Source organism: Carassius carassius, chromosome 23 (assembly GCF_963082965.1).
Source record: "Carassius carassius chromosome 23, fCarCar2.1, whole genome shotgun sequence".
Taxonomy (NCBI): Eukaryota; Metazoa; Chordata; class Actinopteri; order Cypriniformes; family Cyprinidae; genus Carassius; species Carassius carassius.
This window is the reverse complement of record NC_081777.1, coordinates 7,630,222-7,646,167: the sequence shown is the minus strand read 5'-3', so window position 1 is coordinate 7,646,167 and position 15,946 is coordinate 7,630,222. Positions and strand designations below refer to the sequence as shown.

Sequence of the window (15,946 nt, the reverse complement as noted above, 5' to 3'; positions counted from 1 at the left end):
TCAGCCAATCACTTAGCAGCAACTCAATGCATTTAGGCACCTAGATGTGGTGAAGATGACTTGAAGTTCAAACCGAGTATCATAATGGGAAAGAAAATGGATTTAAAAAACTGCTGATCTGCTGGGATTTTCAGGCACAACCATCTCTAGGATTTACAGAGAATGGTCCGAAAAAGAGAAAATATCCAGTGAGTGGCAGTTGTGTGGATGAAAATGCCTTGTTGATGTCAGAGGTCAGAGGAGAATGAGCAGACTGGTTAGAGATGATAGAAAGGCAACAGTAACTCAAATAACCACTTGTTACAACCAAGTTATGCTGAATACCATCTCTGAACGCACAACACATCAGTCCCTAAAGCAGATGGGCTACAGGAGCAGAAGACCACACCAGGTGCCACTCCTGTCAGCTAAGAACAGGAAACGGATGCTACAGTTCACACAGGCTTAACAAAATTGGACAATAGAAGATTGGAAAAATGTTGCCAGGTCTGATGAGTCTTTCGATTTCTCCTGCGACATTCAGATGGTACGGTCAGAATTTTGCATAAAGAACATGAAAGCATGAATCCATCCTGCCTTGTCGCAACGGTTCAGGGTGCTGGTGGTGGTGTAATATGGTGTAAGGGATATATTTTCTTGGCACCCTTTGGGCCCCTTAGTACCAATTGAGCATCATTTAGATGCCACAGCCTACCTGAGTATTATTGCTGACCATGTCCATCCCTTTCTGACTAAAGTGTACCCATCTTCTGATGGCTACTTCCAGTGGGATAATGCACCATGTCAAAAAGCTCAGATCGTCTCAGACTGGTTTCTCTTTACTCAAATGGCCACCATAGTCACCAGATCTAAATCCACTAGCAGCTTTGGGATGTGGTGGAATGGGAGATTTGCATCATGGATGTGCAACCAACAAATTTGTAGCAACTGTGTAATGATAACATGTCAATATGGACCAAAATCTCAGGAATGTTTCCAACACGTTGCTAAATCTATCCCACAAGGAATTAAGGCAGTTATGAAGGCAACTGTGGGTCAAACCTGGTATGAGCAAGGGTGAATGCAGGGAAGCCGTGGCCTAATGGTTAGAGAGTCGGACTCGCAATCGAAGGGTTGTGAGTTCGAGTCTCGGGCCGGCAGGAATTGTAGGTGGGGGGAGTGCATGTACAGTGCTCTCTCCACCCTCAATACCACGAGCAAGGCACTGAAACCCCAACTGCTCCCCGGGCGCCGCAGCATAAATGGCTGCCCACTGCTCCGGGTGTGTGTTCACAGTGTGTGTGTGTGTTCACTGCTCTGTGTGTGTGCACTTTGGATGGGTTAAATGCAGAGCACGAATTCTGAGAATGGGTCACCATACTTGGCTGAATGTCACTTTCATTTCATGTTCAAAATTATAAACAGAACACTTTTGCTTTTGCCCCCATTTTTCATGAACTGAACTCAAAGATCTAAGACTTTTTCTATGTACACAAAAGGCCTATTTCTCTCGAATAGTTCACAAATCTGTCTAAATCTGTGTTAGTGAGCACATCTCCTTTGCCGAGATAATCCATCCACCTCACAGGTGTCCAGCAGAGCGGTTTCCCCTTGAATTGAATGTTCATTTCTCTACCATATGCTGTCTCCAAAGGTGTTTCAGAGAATTTGGCAGTACATCCAACCGGCCTCACAACCGCAGACCACATGAAACCACACCAGCCCAGGACCTCCACATCCAGCATCTTCACCTCCAAGATCGTCTGAAGCTGCGTTTACATGGACCCTTCTAATCCGATCGTAATAGGACTAGAAGCACAATCAGAATAAAAATGTCACATGTTAACATGTCAATTGGATTGAATCGACTCGATTTGACTAAAATTTTGATCGGATTGTAAGGGGTGGTTTATCCCTTTTGTAATCCGAGCGAGAGGACATGTAAACACTTGATCGGATTGAAAACCGAAACTGGAAAGTACTGCGCATGCGCGCAGAACGAGGTGTTCTTCCTGGTGAATAATGTGTCATAAATAAGTGCCCTGTCATTATAAATCTCCCCTTTCACTCAGCATATGTGAAGTGGAACACGACCACGTCCCACCAGTCCTCGTTTAAGACTCTCATCAACAGACGTCTAGTTTTGAGTGCGGGAAGAGGCACTTTTACTACTTTATTTTTTTATTTAATTTTTTGCTAAAGTAAAGTTAAGCAGCACAACAGTTCATGTGCTGGTCGTCACCTAATTAGGACCCGAAGTAGATAAATATAACATGTGCTTTTTAAAACAGCAGCGGGAAACTCTGTATATCCATGCAGTGTGTGCATGTCAACGGAGTAAATCCGATCAGAAGCTTGTGACATGTAAACGCGCACATCAACCCGATCACTTTATTTACCGTTCATGTAAACACTACGTTCGATTCGTCAATTAGAATGAATTAATTCCGATGGAAGAAAAAAGTGTCCATGTAAATGCACCTTGAGACCAGCCACCCGGACAGCTGCTGCAACAACTAGTTTGCATAACCAAAGAATTTCTGCACAAACTGTCAGAAACCGTTTCAGGGAAGCTTATCTGCATGCTCGTCGTCCTCTTCAGGGTCTCGATCTGACTGCAGTTTGTCGTTGTAACCGACTTGAGTGGGCAAATGCTCACATTCGATGGCATCTGGAACTTTGGAGAGATGTTCTCTTCACGGATAAATCCCGGTTTTCACTGTACATGGCAGATGGCAGACAGCGTGTATGGCATTGTGTGGGTGAGCAGTTTGCTGATGTCAACGTTGTGGATTGAGTGGTCCATGGTGGTGGTTGGGCTATGGTATGGGGAGGCGTATGTTATAGACAACGATGTCTAAATGATGTCTCTATTTGTTTCTATGTTTTGCCATGGGATTTACATCCCGTGGTAACTAGGATTTACACAAGCTCCAGTCTGGATCCAAAACACCTGAGAAGAGATGATGCTGATCCTCAGAGGACCCCAGATGATGCTTACCCTGAATCAACAAACAGAACTAACAAATATTGCTACAAGTGTGACTGCATCATATAATTAATTTGTCTGAAAAATCCTGTCATACGTGCACAAACTGACAGTCACCACTTATAAGCTACTACTAAATATTGTAGAAACATAATTTTCTGTAAAGTTGCTTTGTAACGATTTGTATTGTAAAAAGCGCTATACAAATATACTTGAATTGAACAACGAACACAGGTGCATTTTACTGATGGCATTGTGAATGCACAGATATACAGTGACGAGAGCCTGAGGCACATTGTTGTGCCATTCATCCACGACCATCACCTCATGTTGCAGCATGATAATGCACGGCCCCATGTTGCAAGGATCTGTACTCAATTCCTGAAAGCTGAAAACATCCCAGTTCTGACATGTCCAGCATACTCACCGGACATGTCATCCATTGAGCATGTTTGGGATGCTCTGGATCGGCGTATACGACAGCGTGTTCCAGTTCCAGTGCCACAATCAACAACCTGATCAACTCTATGTGAAGGAGATGTGTTGCACTGCTTGAGGCATATGGTGATCACACCAGATTCTGACTGGTTTCCGGACCCCATCCCCATAATTTAAAAAGTAATCTAAGAAGTATTCAGAATACATTATCTAAAATGTGTAACCTAGATTAACCCCACCTTTCATAAGGTGAAGCACTATTTGTAGCTTTTTGCGCTGCTAAATAAAACAATTGCGGATTTACAAAAATTGTGTATTTTCAAACAACTCCTTGCGCTCGTCACACACCCTTACGATTACTCTTCTCCTTTCAGTATCTTACTATTGTATCTGTGACTTGACAGTAAAATGCTAACGTGTGATAAGTTTAGTTTACCTGTCAAGAAGAAACTCCACAGGTATGGTATCTCCATTGCAACCCAGACATTTCATCAAATTCTTCCATCTTGTAAAAGCACTGCGAGTGTTTACCTTTGTTTAATCCTGTTGCTTGTCCCAGTGTATTTTTGGTTGGCTATTTTAGGGATGGGGGTCTAGGGATGAGGCGAGGTGCAGGATATGGGCTTTCATTAATAAACTAAAACATAAATTACCACATGGGCGAAAAACAGCTGGCAACAAGACAAGGCTTGGCAAGGCAGGGCAGGACAAAAGGCACACACTTAACATTCAACGATGAACTGGCACGAGTCTGCAAACACAAGGAGGGAGCAAACAAGGAGGGTAACGAGAGGATAGCTAAGGCAACTGAAACAATAATCAGTAAACAAAATGGGCGGGGCCAAGACAATAGACATAAGAGCACATGGCACACAGAAAACAATGACAAAAACGATGTGCTCACACAAAACAAAAACACAAGCACATGGCCATCAAAACAATCACAAGCCATGTGCTTGAACAAAACAAGACACAAACATGCAGCTAATGAGAATACTAATAAGCCACGTGTTCACGCAAGACTTGACAACATGAAAGCATGCAGGCCATGAAAAACACAAGCTGCGTGCTACAAAGCACAAGACAGAACATAACAGCATGCAGCCGATAGGAACATGAATTGCGAGCAACAACACAAGACACAACATGCACAGACAGAAGAGCAGTGAACTTGAGACCGCATGCTCCCACAACAAGACAGAATAGGAGCATGAGTGTCCGAGCCCTGACATGAAAACGAAACTCAACAAGACATGAGTTACGGGATCCAAACACCACACTCCAACATGAAACAGGACACACAGATGAGAGTGCACAGCTCGAGCACACTCGAAGTTGTGCTAACATGAAAACAATGACGTGACGGGAGTGTCAGGGGTCTGTCACAAAACCATGAATAAACTACTGCAAAGTAACAGAACCCTGACACTACCCCCCCTTAAAAGGGACGCCACCTGGCATCCCTTACGAGGAACACCAAAAACAAGACTGGATCATTACAGCATAAGACCAGGACAAATATGACAACACAAGACTGACACACAACACAAGACAGGAAAATCTAAACACAGAGACAAAGAGGGGAGGGGGAGGAGAGCCAAACCAATGTCAGCAAGGAAGCCCAGACAGCCATTAGAGGGACCAGGCAGGGGCTGGAGGGTTGAGCCAGATCAGCTCAGACAATTTTGGGGTCCTGGAAGAAAACCAGGCGGGGCTGAAGGAATGGACCATGGGGGCTCTGGCAGTCCAGGAGTCCAGGCAGGAGGCCAAGGTCGGGCTGCAGGAATAAACCAGGGAGGCTTCAGCCTAACAGGAACCCCAGTGAATGGCCAGAGCGGAGCCAGAGGGATGGACATGGGAGACTCCGGCCGAACAGGAACCCAAGCAGACGGCCAGGGCGGGGCCGGAAGGACAGACAAAGTGAGGCTCCAGCTTAACAGGAACACCTGGCAGACAGCCAGAGTGAAACCAGAGGCATGGACCAGGGAGCCTGGGCTTTTATTAATAAACTAAAACAACAACAAAAACTATCCTGTGGGGGGAAAACACAACTGGCAACAAGACGAGGCTTGGCAAGGCAGGGTAGGACTCAAGGCACACACTCAACATTTGACGACGAACTGGCACAGGACTGCAAACACCAGGAGAATAAATGGGGAGCAAATGGGGAGGGTAACGAGGGAGGACAGGTAAGGCTATTGAAACAAGAGTACACACAGAAAACAAGGACAAAAGTCATGTGCTCACATGAAATAAAAACACAAACACATGGCCAGCAATACAATCACAAGCCTTTGTTTGAACAAAAAAAGGCAAGAACACGCAGCTGATAAGAAAACTCATAAGCCGCATGTTCACACAAGACAGCCTGTGTAAAACACATGCTGCGTGCACTAGTGCTGTGCTCAGAATATTGATACAGCGATACATGGTCATGAACTCCTGACGATTTGGGTATTGATACAGCTGCTGCCGTATTGATACTGCCACGTCACGTGACGTTGAGTGGCCATTTTAGCAACGTGAGCAGCAGTGCACAATTCAAAATGGATCTGAGGATTTTGCCACCGCCGACAGAAGTTAAATAAAAAAAAAAGGATAACAAAGATAAAGATAACAGAAGATAACAAAAGCTTTAATGTGTTTCATATGTCAGGATTTACGGTCGTACAGGGCTGTCGAGAATAACGCCCTCAGACAATTGCTTCACAAGTATGAGCCACGTTACACAATACTGACACGTCAGTTTTTTACAGAAACGCCAATTCCTCATTTGTATGATGAAGTTAAACGAGACGTTCTCCTGTCAATCTCTTCTGCAGAGAGAGTTTCCACTTCCTGCGAGCAACCCAGTTGTATACGATAGCCTGCCACCACATAATGCCACAATGGGAACTTGCCTCGAATGTTCTGCAGACTAGAGCAATGTTTGACAATCACACAGGAGCGAACATGACAGATTTGCTCAATGTGATGCACAAATGGGGAATAAGGACAAAGATCCAGTTCTAGTGACTGATAATGCGTAATATGTCAGTAGCTGCAGAAATAGCCTAATTAGTTCAGGTGAGATGCTTTGCGCATTGCTTAACGGCTCTTAAGTCACTGACAGTTTCCCGTCTTCTCTGAAGTGTTCGGAACATCACCAAAATTTTTAGGAAAAGTGAAATTGCCTGCCATGTCCTGTACGAAAAGCAAAAGTTACTTGGCCTACCCTGAGCATAAGCTGATGACCAGAGTCTGCACGAGGTGGAACAGCACACATGAAATGTTGGCACGATTCGTAGAACAAGAGCCCGCAATTTGCGATGCATTACTCTTAGCTGAGGTGCGGAAAATGGACAAAGATCTGTGGACAATGAAGCAGACATAACCTGTGCTGAAGATGTAATAAATGTACTGAAGCCACTTAAATTGGCAATGCACGTGCAATGTCCTATGAAAAAAACCCTACCGTTTCAAAGACTTTCAATCAAATTAACTTACCCTTTCAAGGGTAAGTTAGACAGTCAGAAAAATAGGTATATTCATTATATCAGCTAATTATATTATAATGCTATATATATATATATATATATATATATATATATATATATATATATATATATATATATATATATATATATATATATATATACAGTACAGACCAAAAGTTTGGACAAACCTTCTCATTCAAAGAGTTTTCTTTATTTTCATGACTATGAAAATTGTAGAGTCACACTGAAGGCATCAAGGGCTATTTGACCAAGAAGGAGAGTGATGGGGTGCTGCGCCAGATGACCTGGTCTCCACAGTCACCGGACCTGAACCCAATCGAGATGGTTTAGGGGTGAGCTGGACCGAAGAGTGAAGGCAAAAGGGCCAACAATTGCTAAGCATCTCTCGGGGAACTCTTTCAAGACTGTTGGAAGACCATTTCAAGTGACTACCTCTTGAAGCTCATCAAGAGAATGCCAAGAGTGTGCAAAGCAGTAATCAAAGCAAAAGGTGGCTACTTTGAAGAACCTAGAATATGAAATTTTCAGTTGTTTCACACTTTTTTGTTATGTATATAATTCCATATATAATTCCATATGTGTTAATTCATAGTTTTGATGCCTTCAGTGTGAATCTACAATTTTCATAGTCATGAGAATAAAGAAAACTCTTTGAATGAGGTGTGTCCAAACGTTTGGTCTGTATATATATATATATATATATATATATATATATATATATATATATATATATATATATATATATATATATATAGCTTAGAGCTGCTGAAAGGGTGTGGAGCAAATCCAAAAATACTACTGACCTTAATGTGTATCAGTCACTCCTATCTTCCTTCTCTGCTAATGTCTCCACTGCTAAAATGACATACTACCATAACAAAATTAACAATTTGTCTAACTCTCGCATGCTTTTTAAAACATTTTCCTCACTTCTTTGTCCTCCTCCTTCCCCTCCTGCTTCATTTCTAATAGCTGACGACTTTGCAATGGTAATAAATTACAATGTAAATTGCATTAATAAAATTAAACACATTAGTGCACAATTTTCGACACCACAATCAGTCAAGCTCATATCACCGGCAAACTTACACTCATTTACATCCTTCTCTTCACTCTCTGAGGCAGAAGTCTCAAAACTCATCCTTTCTAATCACCCTACTTCTTGATCCTATTCCATCTCATCTCCTTCAAGCCATTTCTCCTGCAGATGTACCTAAACTCACTCACATCATCAACACATCCCTCCACACTGGTGTTTTTCCCTCATATTTAGACAGGCTCGTGTAACTCCACTACTTAAGGAACCCACCCTCAACCCATCTCTTTTAGAGAACTACAGACCAGTTTTCCCTTCTTCCTTTCATTGCAAAAACACTTGAACGAGCTGTGTTCAACCAAGTCTCTACATTTCTCACACACAACAACCTCCTTGACAGCAACCAATCTGGCTTCAGACGTGGACATTCAACTGAGACTGCCTTGCTCTCAGTTATTGAAGCCCTAAGACTGGCAAGAGCGGAATCCAAATCTTTGATTAAGATTTGATTCTTACCTATCAGATAGGTCCTTCAAAGTATCTGGGGAGAGGTGAGGTGTCCAAGTCACAACATCTAACTACTGGGGTGCCTCAGGGCTCAGTTCTTAGACCAATTCTCTTCTCTGTCTACATGGCATCATTAGGTTCTCTCATTCAGAAAAATTGCTTTTCATACCACTGCTATTCTGATGACACTCAACTCTTCCTCTCATTCCATCCTGATGATCCGACGGTAGCTATTCGCATCTCAGCTTGTTTAACAGACATTTCTTCCTGGATGTTGGACCATCACCTTCAACTCAACCTTGCCAAGACAGAACTGCTTGTGATTCCAGCAAACCCATCGTTTCATCACAATTTCACCAAGTTAGGCACATCAACCATAACTCCTTCAAAAACAGCTAGAAGCCTTGGAGTTATGATTGATGATCAGCTGACTTTCTCAGACCACATTGCTAAAACTGTCCCATCCGGCAGATTTGCTTTATTCAACATCAAGAAGATCAAGCCCTTTCTTTCGAAACACACTGCACAACTCCTTGTTCAAGCTCTTGTTCTGTCCAGGCTGGACTATTGCAATGCCCTCTTGGCAGGTCTTCCAGCCAATTCTATCAAACCTTTAGAATTAATTCAGAACGCGGCAGCAAGATTAATTTTTAATGAGCCAAAAAGAATACACGTCACACCATTGTTTATCAATATGCACTGGCTTCCAATAGCTGCTCGCATAAAATTCAAGGCATTGATGTTTGCCTAGAAAACTACCACTGGCTCTGCACCCATTTACCTAAATTTGTTACTTCAGACTTATGTGCCCTCTAGAAGCTTCCGTTCTGCAAGTGAAGGTCGCTTGATTGTGCCATCCCAAAGAAGCACAAAGTCACTTTTACGGACTTTTAAATTAAATGTTCCCTCCTGGTGGAATGACCTCCCCAACTCAATCCGAGCAGCTGAGTCCTTAGCCATCTTCAAGAATCGGCTTAAAACACATCTCTTCCATCTTTATTTGACCCTCTAACTTTAACACTCACTATTCTAATTCTATTCTTTAAAAAAATCTAACTACCTTTCTAATCTTTTTGTTTTCTATTTTCTTTTAATTTATTATGCAATAGTATGTGTGTGTGTGTGTGTGTGTGTATGTGTAAAGACCTCTAACACTAGCTTGCTCTAATCTTTTTTTTATTCTATAGGTTTTCTTTCTTTTTATTTATTATATTATTTAAACACTTATATATCATTGCTCTTTTTGTTGTTTTTGATTGCTTCCACTGTCCTCATTAATAAGTAATTAATTAGTAATTATTTTTCAGCCGACTTTTAACTTCTACTCCTTACATTTTCACGCAAGTATCGGTACTTTCTACTCCTTACATTTTAAAAATAGCTTCGTTACTGCTATTTCATTTCGGCTTGTTTTCATTCCGGCTTGTCATCAATCAATCAATCAAAAAAAAAAAAAAAAAACCTATCCAGATAAATCGCGCCATCCGGATGGATAAACATCCATTCCGACACCCTGGTTTGAACGCGATCCATCGCACCTGCACACGACACAAATCACATCACACTCCAGCAAGGACATAGCCAGTTTTGGGTTTGTTTATCAAAAAATATATTTCTTAAAAGTAGAGTTGGGTATGGAACCGGTATGCACCGAACCGAATAAGAGGAAGCAGATTTGGGTGCCTTTTAAATGCCTGAGCGATCGATTGAAATGTTTGTCCTGGTTCTCTGGAATGTACACAAGAAGCATGGGCATCGCTAGGCATTTTTTAGCGGGGCTGTAGCATTTAGCTCCATAAACTATACACAAACCGGCGTCAGACTGGTCTCCTCCCCGTCTTTCAGCGTGCTCTTCAATCCGCGGACCGCGGCGGAGCAGCGCAAGCGCACTTAAACAGAAACAGGGGACAAGGTAAGTGTTTATCGATAGATTGTTAGAATATCCGTATCTGTGCATTTCTTTTGTCATAAATACAGTTTACAAAAGGTCACGAGGGAGCAGTCTGTTTCTCATCTGCTGTAAAGTTTTCGCTGCGTTCACCGCTCATCACTAAACAGCTGTTTCCTCCAGCGAAAATCTAGCCCTTAACACATATGAACGAACACATAATTACACTTATTTAAATATACTTAATTTAATCATATGTACTTTATACATACACCAGCTACTGTGCAAAAGTCTTAGGCACGTTAGTATTTTCACTTAAAAGAAAAGTGTCCGGCCAGTTATTTATATATTTTGCGGTAGTGTCAGTATAAAATATCAGTTTACATTTCCAAACATTAATTTCGCCGTTGTCAGACTGCTTGTGCATTCAAAATCGCACTAGATTATTATTAAAATGAATGGCAAACTGATATTTCCTACTGACACACTACAGCAAAAGATATAAATAAGCTTAATAATAAGCTTAAAACCCTTTTTTGGGGTGAAAATACTAATGTGCCTTAGACTTTTGCACAGTACTGTATTTTAAAAACGACATTGTTGCTACTTTATAAAGAATGAGCATACAGTAATTCACAGGACTGATTAAAGACAGTGACACACAACACTCATCTTAACTAAATATCAGAGTGAGTGACAGAGATACAGTTGAAACATTATGTGTGCTTTTGTATTAAATAATGACCCAGGTTGTGAAATACATTTATTAGCCTTAGATTAAGCACAACTTGGGAAATGAGAGCATCCGAGGTGAAAGCTATGGATTTCTTTTAAATATTTGTAATTTTCTTTAATGTTATCCATAGAGGGAAGTCGTGGCCTAGTGGTTAGAGCGTTTGACTCCTAACCCTAGGGTTGTGGGTTTGAACCAATGACACGACTTAGGTGCCCTTGAGCAAGGAATTGAACCTCCAACTGCTCCCCGGGCGCTGCAGCATGAATGGCTGCCCACTGCTCCGGGTGTGTGTTCACTGCTGTGTGGGTGTGTGTTCAGTGCTCTGTGTGGATGGGTTAAATGCAGAGCATGAATTCTGAGTATGGGTCACCATACTTGGCTGAATGTCACGTCACTTTCTTTTTTTGTGGCTCTTTTTTTTAAAGTATCGGTTCAGGCACCGTTTAGGCACCGGTACCGTTTTATAATTATAGAAATGACACTGGACCCTACTTAAAAGTTATTATTTCTCATTACTGGCTCATTTACCAAATGGGTGCTTTCTCTTTGTCCTCCACAAATTAAGCTACTGTAGGTAGTTCGGTAGCGAGACGTTTTAATAAATTATCGTTTGCGATTGACTCGCAAATGACAATGTTGTGATAAGTAGGCTATACCAACTTGGTAACTCGTTAACCCCCCCCCCCCCCCCCCCCCACACACACACACACTGGACATAGCAGACGTATGTAGCGAATACAGGAAGCTATCAATCAAGAAGGTATCAGGATTATGAGTTATTTTTAATTTTTAGTTTTTGATTAATCACTTGGATTAATCATTCACTTTGACAGCACTATAATCTTTCTTGTATATAGACAACCATACAAGGCTAATTGTTTTTTAGCCTCCACCAATGTTCTTGTCCATTGCCCTCGCAGATTCCTGCAGCTAAGCTTGGATGTCCATTTACATTCCATTAAAGCTTATTCATGACATGCCCCTGAAGTTTGACTTTTTGCACCATAACAATACTTATAGGCAACTATAGGGTGACCATATGAGCCATTTTCCCAGGACACGTCCTTGCCAGGATTTTTATATTGCCTAAAATATCCAGATTTTGGCTTTTTGTGTTGTGCAGATCGATCATTGTATGACATTCATAAGAGCTAAAGAGAGCAGAGCAGACGGCTCCTTATGGACTAAAATCACTCTTTTGGTACTTTGGTGTCATACAATGATTGGTGCGCAGCGACGCTTCAAGTTGAATGAACGAACAAACACCTAACATGGACGTGTATTTGCATTACTCTGATCGTTCTCTGTAGATCTCACCTTATCACACGCCACGATTGGTTGATTATGTAACATACCTGCATGTTATTGGTCAAACTACTTTGAATGTTTTGGGCAATATAGAAATCCTGGCAAGGATGCGTCCTGGGAAAATGTCTCATATGGTCACCCTAGGCAACTAGTCATCATATCTCTAGTTCTTTAATGTATTTGCATTGTACTAAAGTGCGTTCATTTTCAATGGGCATATATGCGGCTGAAACAGGTAGCCTAGTGCATCCCAAATTTTTCAACAAGAGCATTTTAATATAACATTATATAGTCATTTTGAAATGTTTCGAATTTTTTTTTTTTTTGAGGAGGTTGGGTAGTGCACAATAGGCACTAAGCTTTTGTTCTTAATGGCATTTTTTTTCTTACATTACTTTTACTTTTATACTTATATACTTTTATACTAGTTTTTTAAACAAGTACTTTTACACTTTTACTTGAGTAAAAAGCTTGAGTTGATACTTCAACTTCTACAAAAGTCTTTTTAAACCATAGTATCTATACTTCTACTCTAGTAATGAATGTCAATACTTTTGACACCACTGCTAAGATCAAATCTGAAATATTCTAAAATGGCTGTTGCCAGCAATCTACCTCAGATTATAAACATTTATAGAAACATTTTTTTTCCTTATTGGTTTGTTTTGGAGGTTATCCCAACTCCAAATGTTTGATTATATCCTTAATATATAGCTGTTCTCGTGTCCAGTTTGGTTTTCTTTTATGTTTGCATGTCTCACTATCTGCCATGATTATTCTACTAATTAAAAGGCTGTTTATATGCATATTACTTGTTATCTATTATTTATATGCGTTTTTGGTCATGCAGATAGGCCTATGAGTAATGCATCTTTTTGATCTGTGAAGACTCTACGTTTAGGCCTATTCGTGTGCACTCAGAATAGTTTTTGTACAATAAGGGAACAAACATGATGAGCTTTCTGTCGTCTTGTACTCTGTGAACTTGAGTGTGTCACTTTGAAACTCTGTATATGCTTGCCTTATTACAGACATGAAAATATATCCATAGAGAGTGAAACTTTTAAATGAACCAATTCAAACAGAAAACAAATATTCTCAGATTATGTAATCCGTATGAAACAGATTTCATCTCTTAAACCGAGAACAGAAAGCACTAGTGTAACAATAAATTACAACGTTACAATAAATTTAAATGTTAATGCAGTGTAAACCTTTATTTGAATATGGCGACATAATATTGCGCTCTGGAATATTTCTATGAATAAATCTCTGATCAGCCAATCACCATGTGCATAGTTAGTAAGCGTGCTGACATCATCCATTACAACGAGATCAACTCCGCCCTTACTCTTAGCTTAAGACCTCTGTCTGTTCCTTAGTAAAAGTTTGTCTCGGCAACTTTGTGAATAGGTTTAAAAAAAAAATCTTAGCTAAAAACTTTTACTGTTATTTAGGAGAACTCTTAGTGGTAAGATAAAATGTTTTGTGAATAAAGACCCAGTTTGCGATGGTTTATGCCTTATGGAGTGACAACAATGGGTTAATGCAAGGGTGTCAAACTCAGTTCCTGGAGGCCTGCTTCAACACACAAACCATGTATTTTTCAAACAAGCCTAAAGGACGTGATGAGCTGGATCAGGTGTGTTTTTTTAATAAGGGTTGGAGGTAAACTCTGCAGGTCTGTGGCCCTCCAGGAACTGAGTTTGACATCCCTAATGTGAGTCCAATGGACTTCCTTTGTATCTTGTATGTTTTTAAACTAAATAGATCGTCTAAAAAAGATTCTGACTCATCTGACTCAAAACCACTTACACTTAAAAAGCAAGGCTCATATTACTGAGTGATTTATTGTTTACTGTGCACTTTATTTTAACCATCTTTAGAGTGAAGCCCGTTTCATTGGTTTTGCACATTCACTCACTTTATTAACTCGCGCCATCTGCTGGTCACTTTCCACGTAGCGATTAATGAAAAGAAGCAAGCAGTCACCACTAGAGGACAGACGTGCGATTAAAACATAGCGGTGTCGGGTGACAGAAATAGTGACTACACCTAATACATGAATAATTATGGATTACATATATTAAAAATATAAAATGAACACTTGAGTATTTAATACTTTGGCGGGCATAGCACAGCTGAGCTTAAAAAAAAAAAAACAATTTAAAACTTTTTTTTCATCAATACCTGTAAAAAAAAAAGGTTAGATTATTTAATTAACACTTTAACCACATCAACTCTGGGGACCCACCGGTGGGTCCAATATTGCATATGCCTAATTCTCAAAAAATCAAAATAACAGCTGAAGTGGTTAAGATCATATGATTGTCTTTTTGGTTGACTAAGAGTTGTTTTATTAGCTCATGGCGATTCAGTATTGGCTTTATCTTCTTCCTCTGCAGGACAGGCCGTGCCGTCATGTTCTGTATTATAGTAAAACTTAAAGAAGATGTTCTTCCATCCCATGACACTGGCAAGCATCTCCATGTCTTCAGTTATCATATCACAGTGACCCCTCACAGCCTGCCTCCAGATCTCCTCCGAGTTACACAGCTGGGCACACATGCACATTAACAGATTAATAGAAATACATAACATACTTTATCATTTCTGTAGCATAGATAATACAGGACAAGTTACAACCTACTCTAATCTAATACTTATTAAAGGTTAATTTATGAGCATTAGTGATATTTTCCTTTGCAGTGGCCTCTTCTAGTAAATCACTACATTAACAGAACATGATCTGACTGACATGCAACCTACATTTAGCTAAAAAAGCAGAGGAGAAAGGGACAGGGTCTTAGTCTCACCTTCCTAAACCTGCTTGAGGTTTGGCTGAGGCGGCCAGTGTCCTGTAAGGGCATGTAGGAAAGGATTTTAAGGAGCAGCTTGTCAGGTAAACGTTCCAGATAGTCAACATGCCCTCGACACAGAGCCAAAGTGTAGTCCAGGATCTTGGTGCCAAACACTGCAGCTAGCTGCTCTAAAATCCAGAAATCACATTCACATATATATCACGAGGACATTGAAGAGTACGACTCAGATTATATCAGTTAGCTGAAGAATAACAAATGCTGGATCTTTACCCTGCAGCTGTGCATCATTCAGAAAGTCATGGTGGAGGAGTTTGATCTCTCCAGGTGGGGCTCCTCTGAACTCAGACCTAACGGAAATCTTCCACCACCTCCATATCACCTGTTAGGAAACATTATGCCTAATATGACTCACAAAAAGTCCAGCTATAAGCACTTTTGGGGGAATTTTTATTTTATTTATGTTATGTAATTATGACTGATGACAAGATATTTGACATCACATCCATTTTGCTGATCAGATATGAGAGGCAACTGTTTTTTGCAATGCAGGTAATATAAAAATTTGTCCCTTATTGTAATTATAATTTCAGGTACTTCTAAATACCTTGTTTTGTGTGATGATAAACTGGTAGAAGTCTTTGGAGGGAGGAGGGCCTTGTCCAGCGGTTTCAAACAGCGTCTCACTCAGCAGAGAAGCCATATTTTGACGCTTAGTGGTTACCATGACAACAATATTTGCTCCTCCC

At 40.6% G+C, this 15,946-nt stretch overlaps 2 protein-coding genes across 2 annotated transcripts in view; one reads left to right on the top strand and one right to left on the bottom strand.

Moving 5' to 3' along the window:
* Positions 1–15,946, top strand: part of LOC132101287 (E3 ubiquitin-protein ligase TRIP12) — a 102,255-nt gene that overhangs the window by 24,303 nt on the left and 62,006 nt on the right. The window lies entirely within an intron of this gene.
* Positions 14,699–15,925, bottom strand: fbxo36a (F-box protein 36a). The gene is made up of 4 exons (XM_059507089.1): positions 15,805–15,925; positions 15,471–15,579; positions 15,195–15,367; positions 14,699–14,934 (listed from the first exon to the last, which is right to left on the bottom strand). The coding sequence occupies exons 1-4, from the start codon at positions 15,922–15,924 to the stop codon at positions 14,743–14,745; spliced, it is 594 nt and encodes a 197-aa protein (XP_059363072.1). The 5' UTR covers position 15,925; the 3' UTR covers positions 14,699–14,742.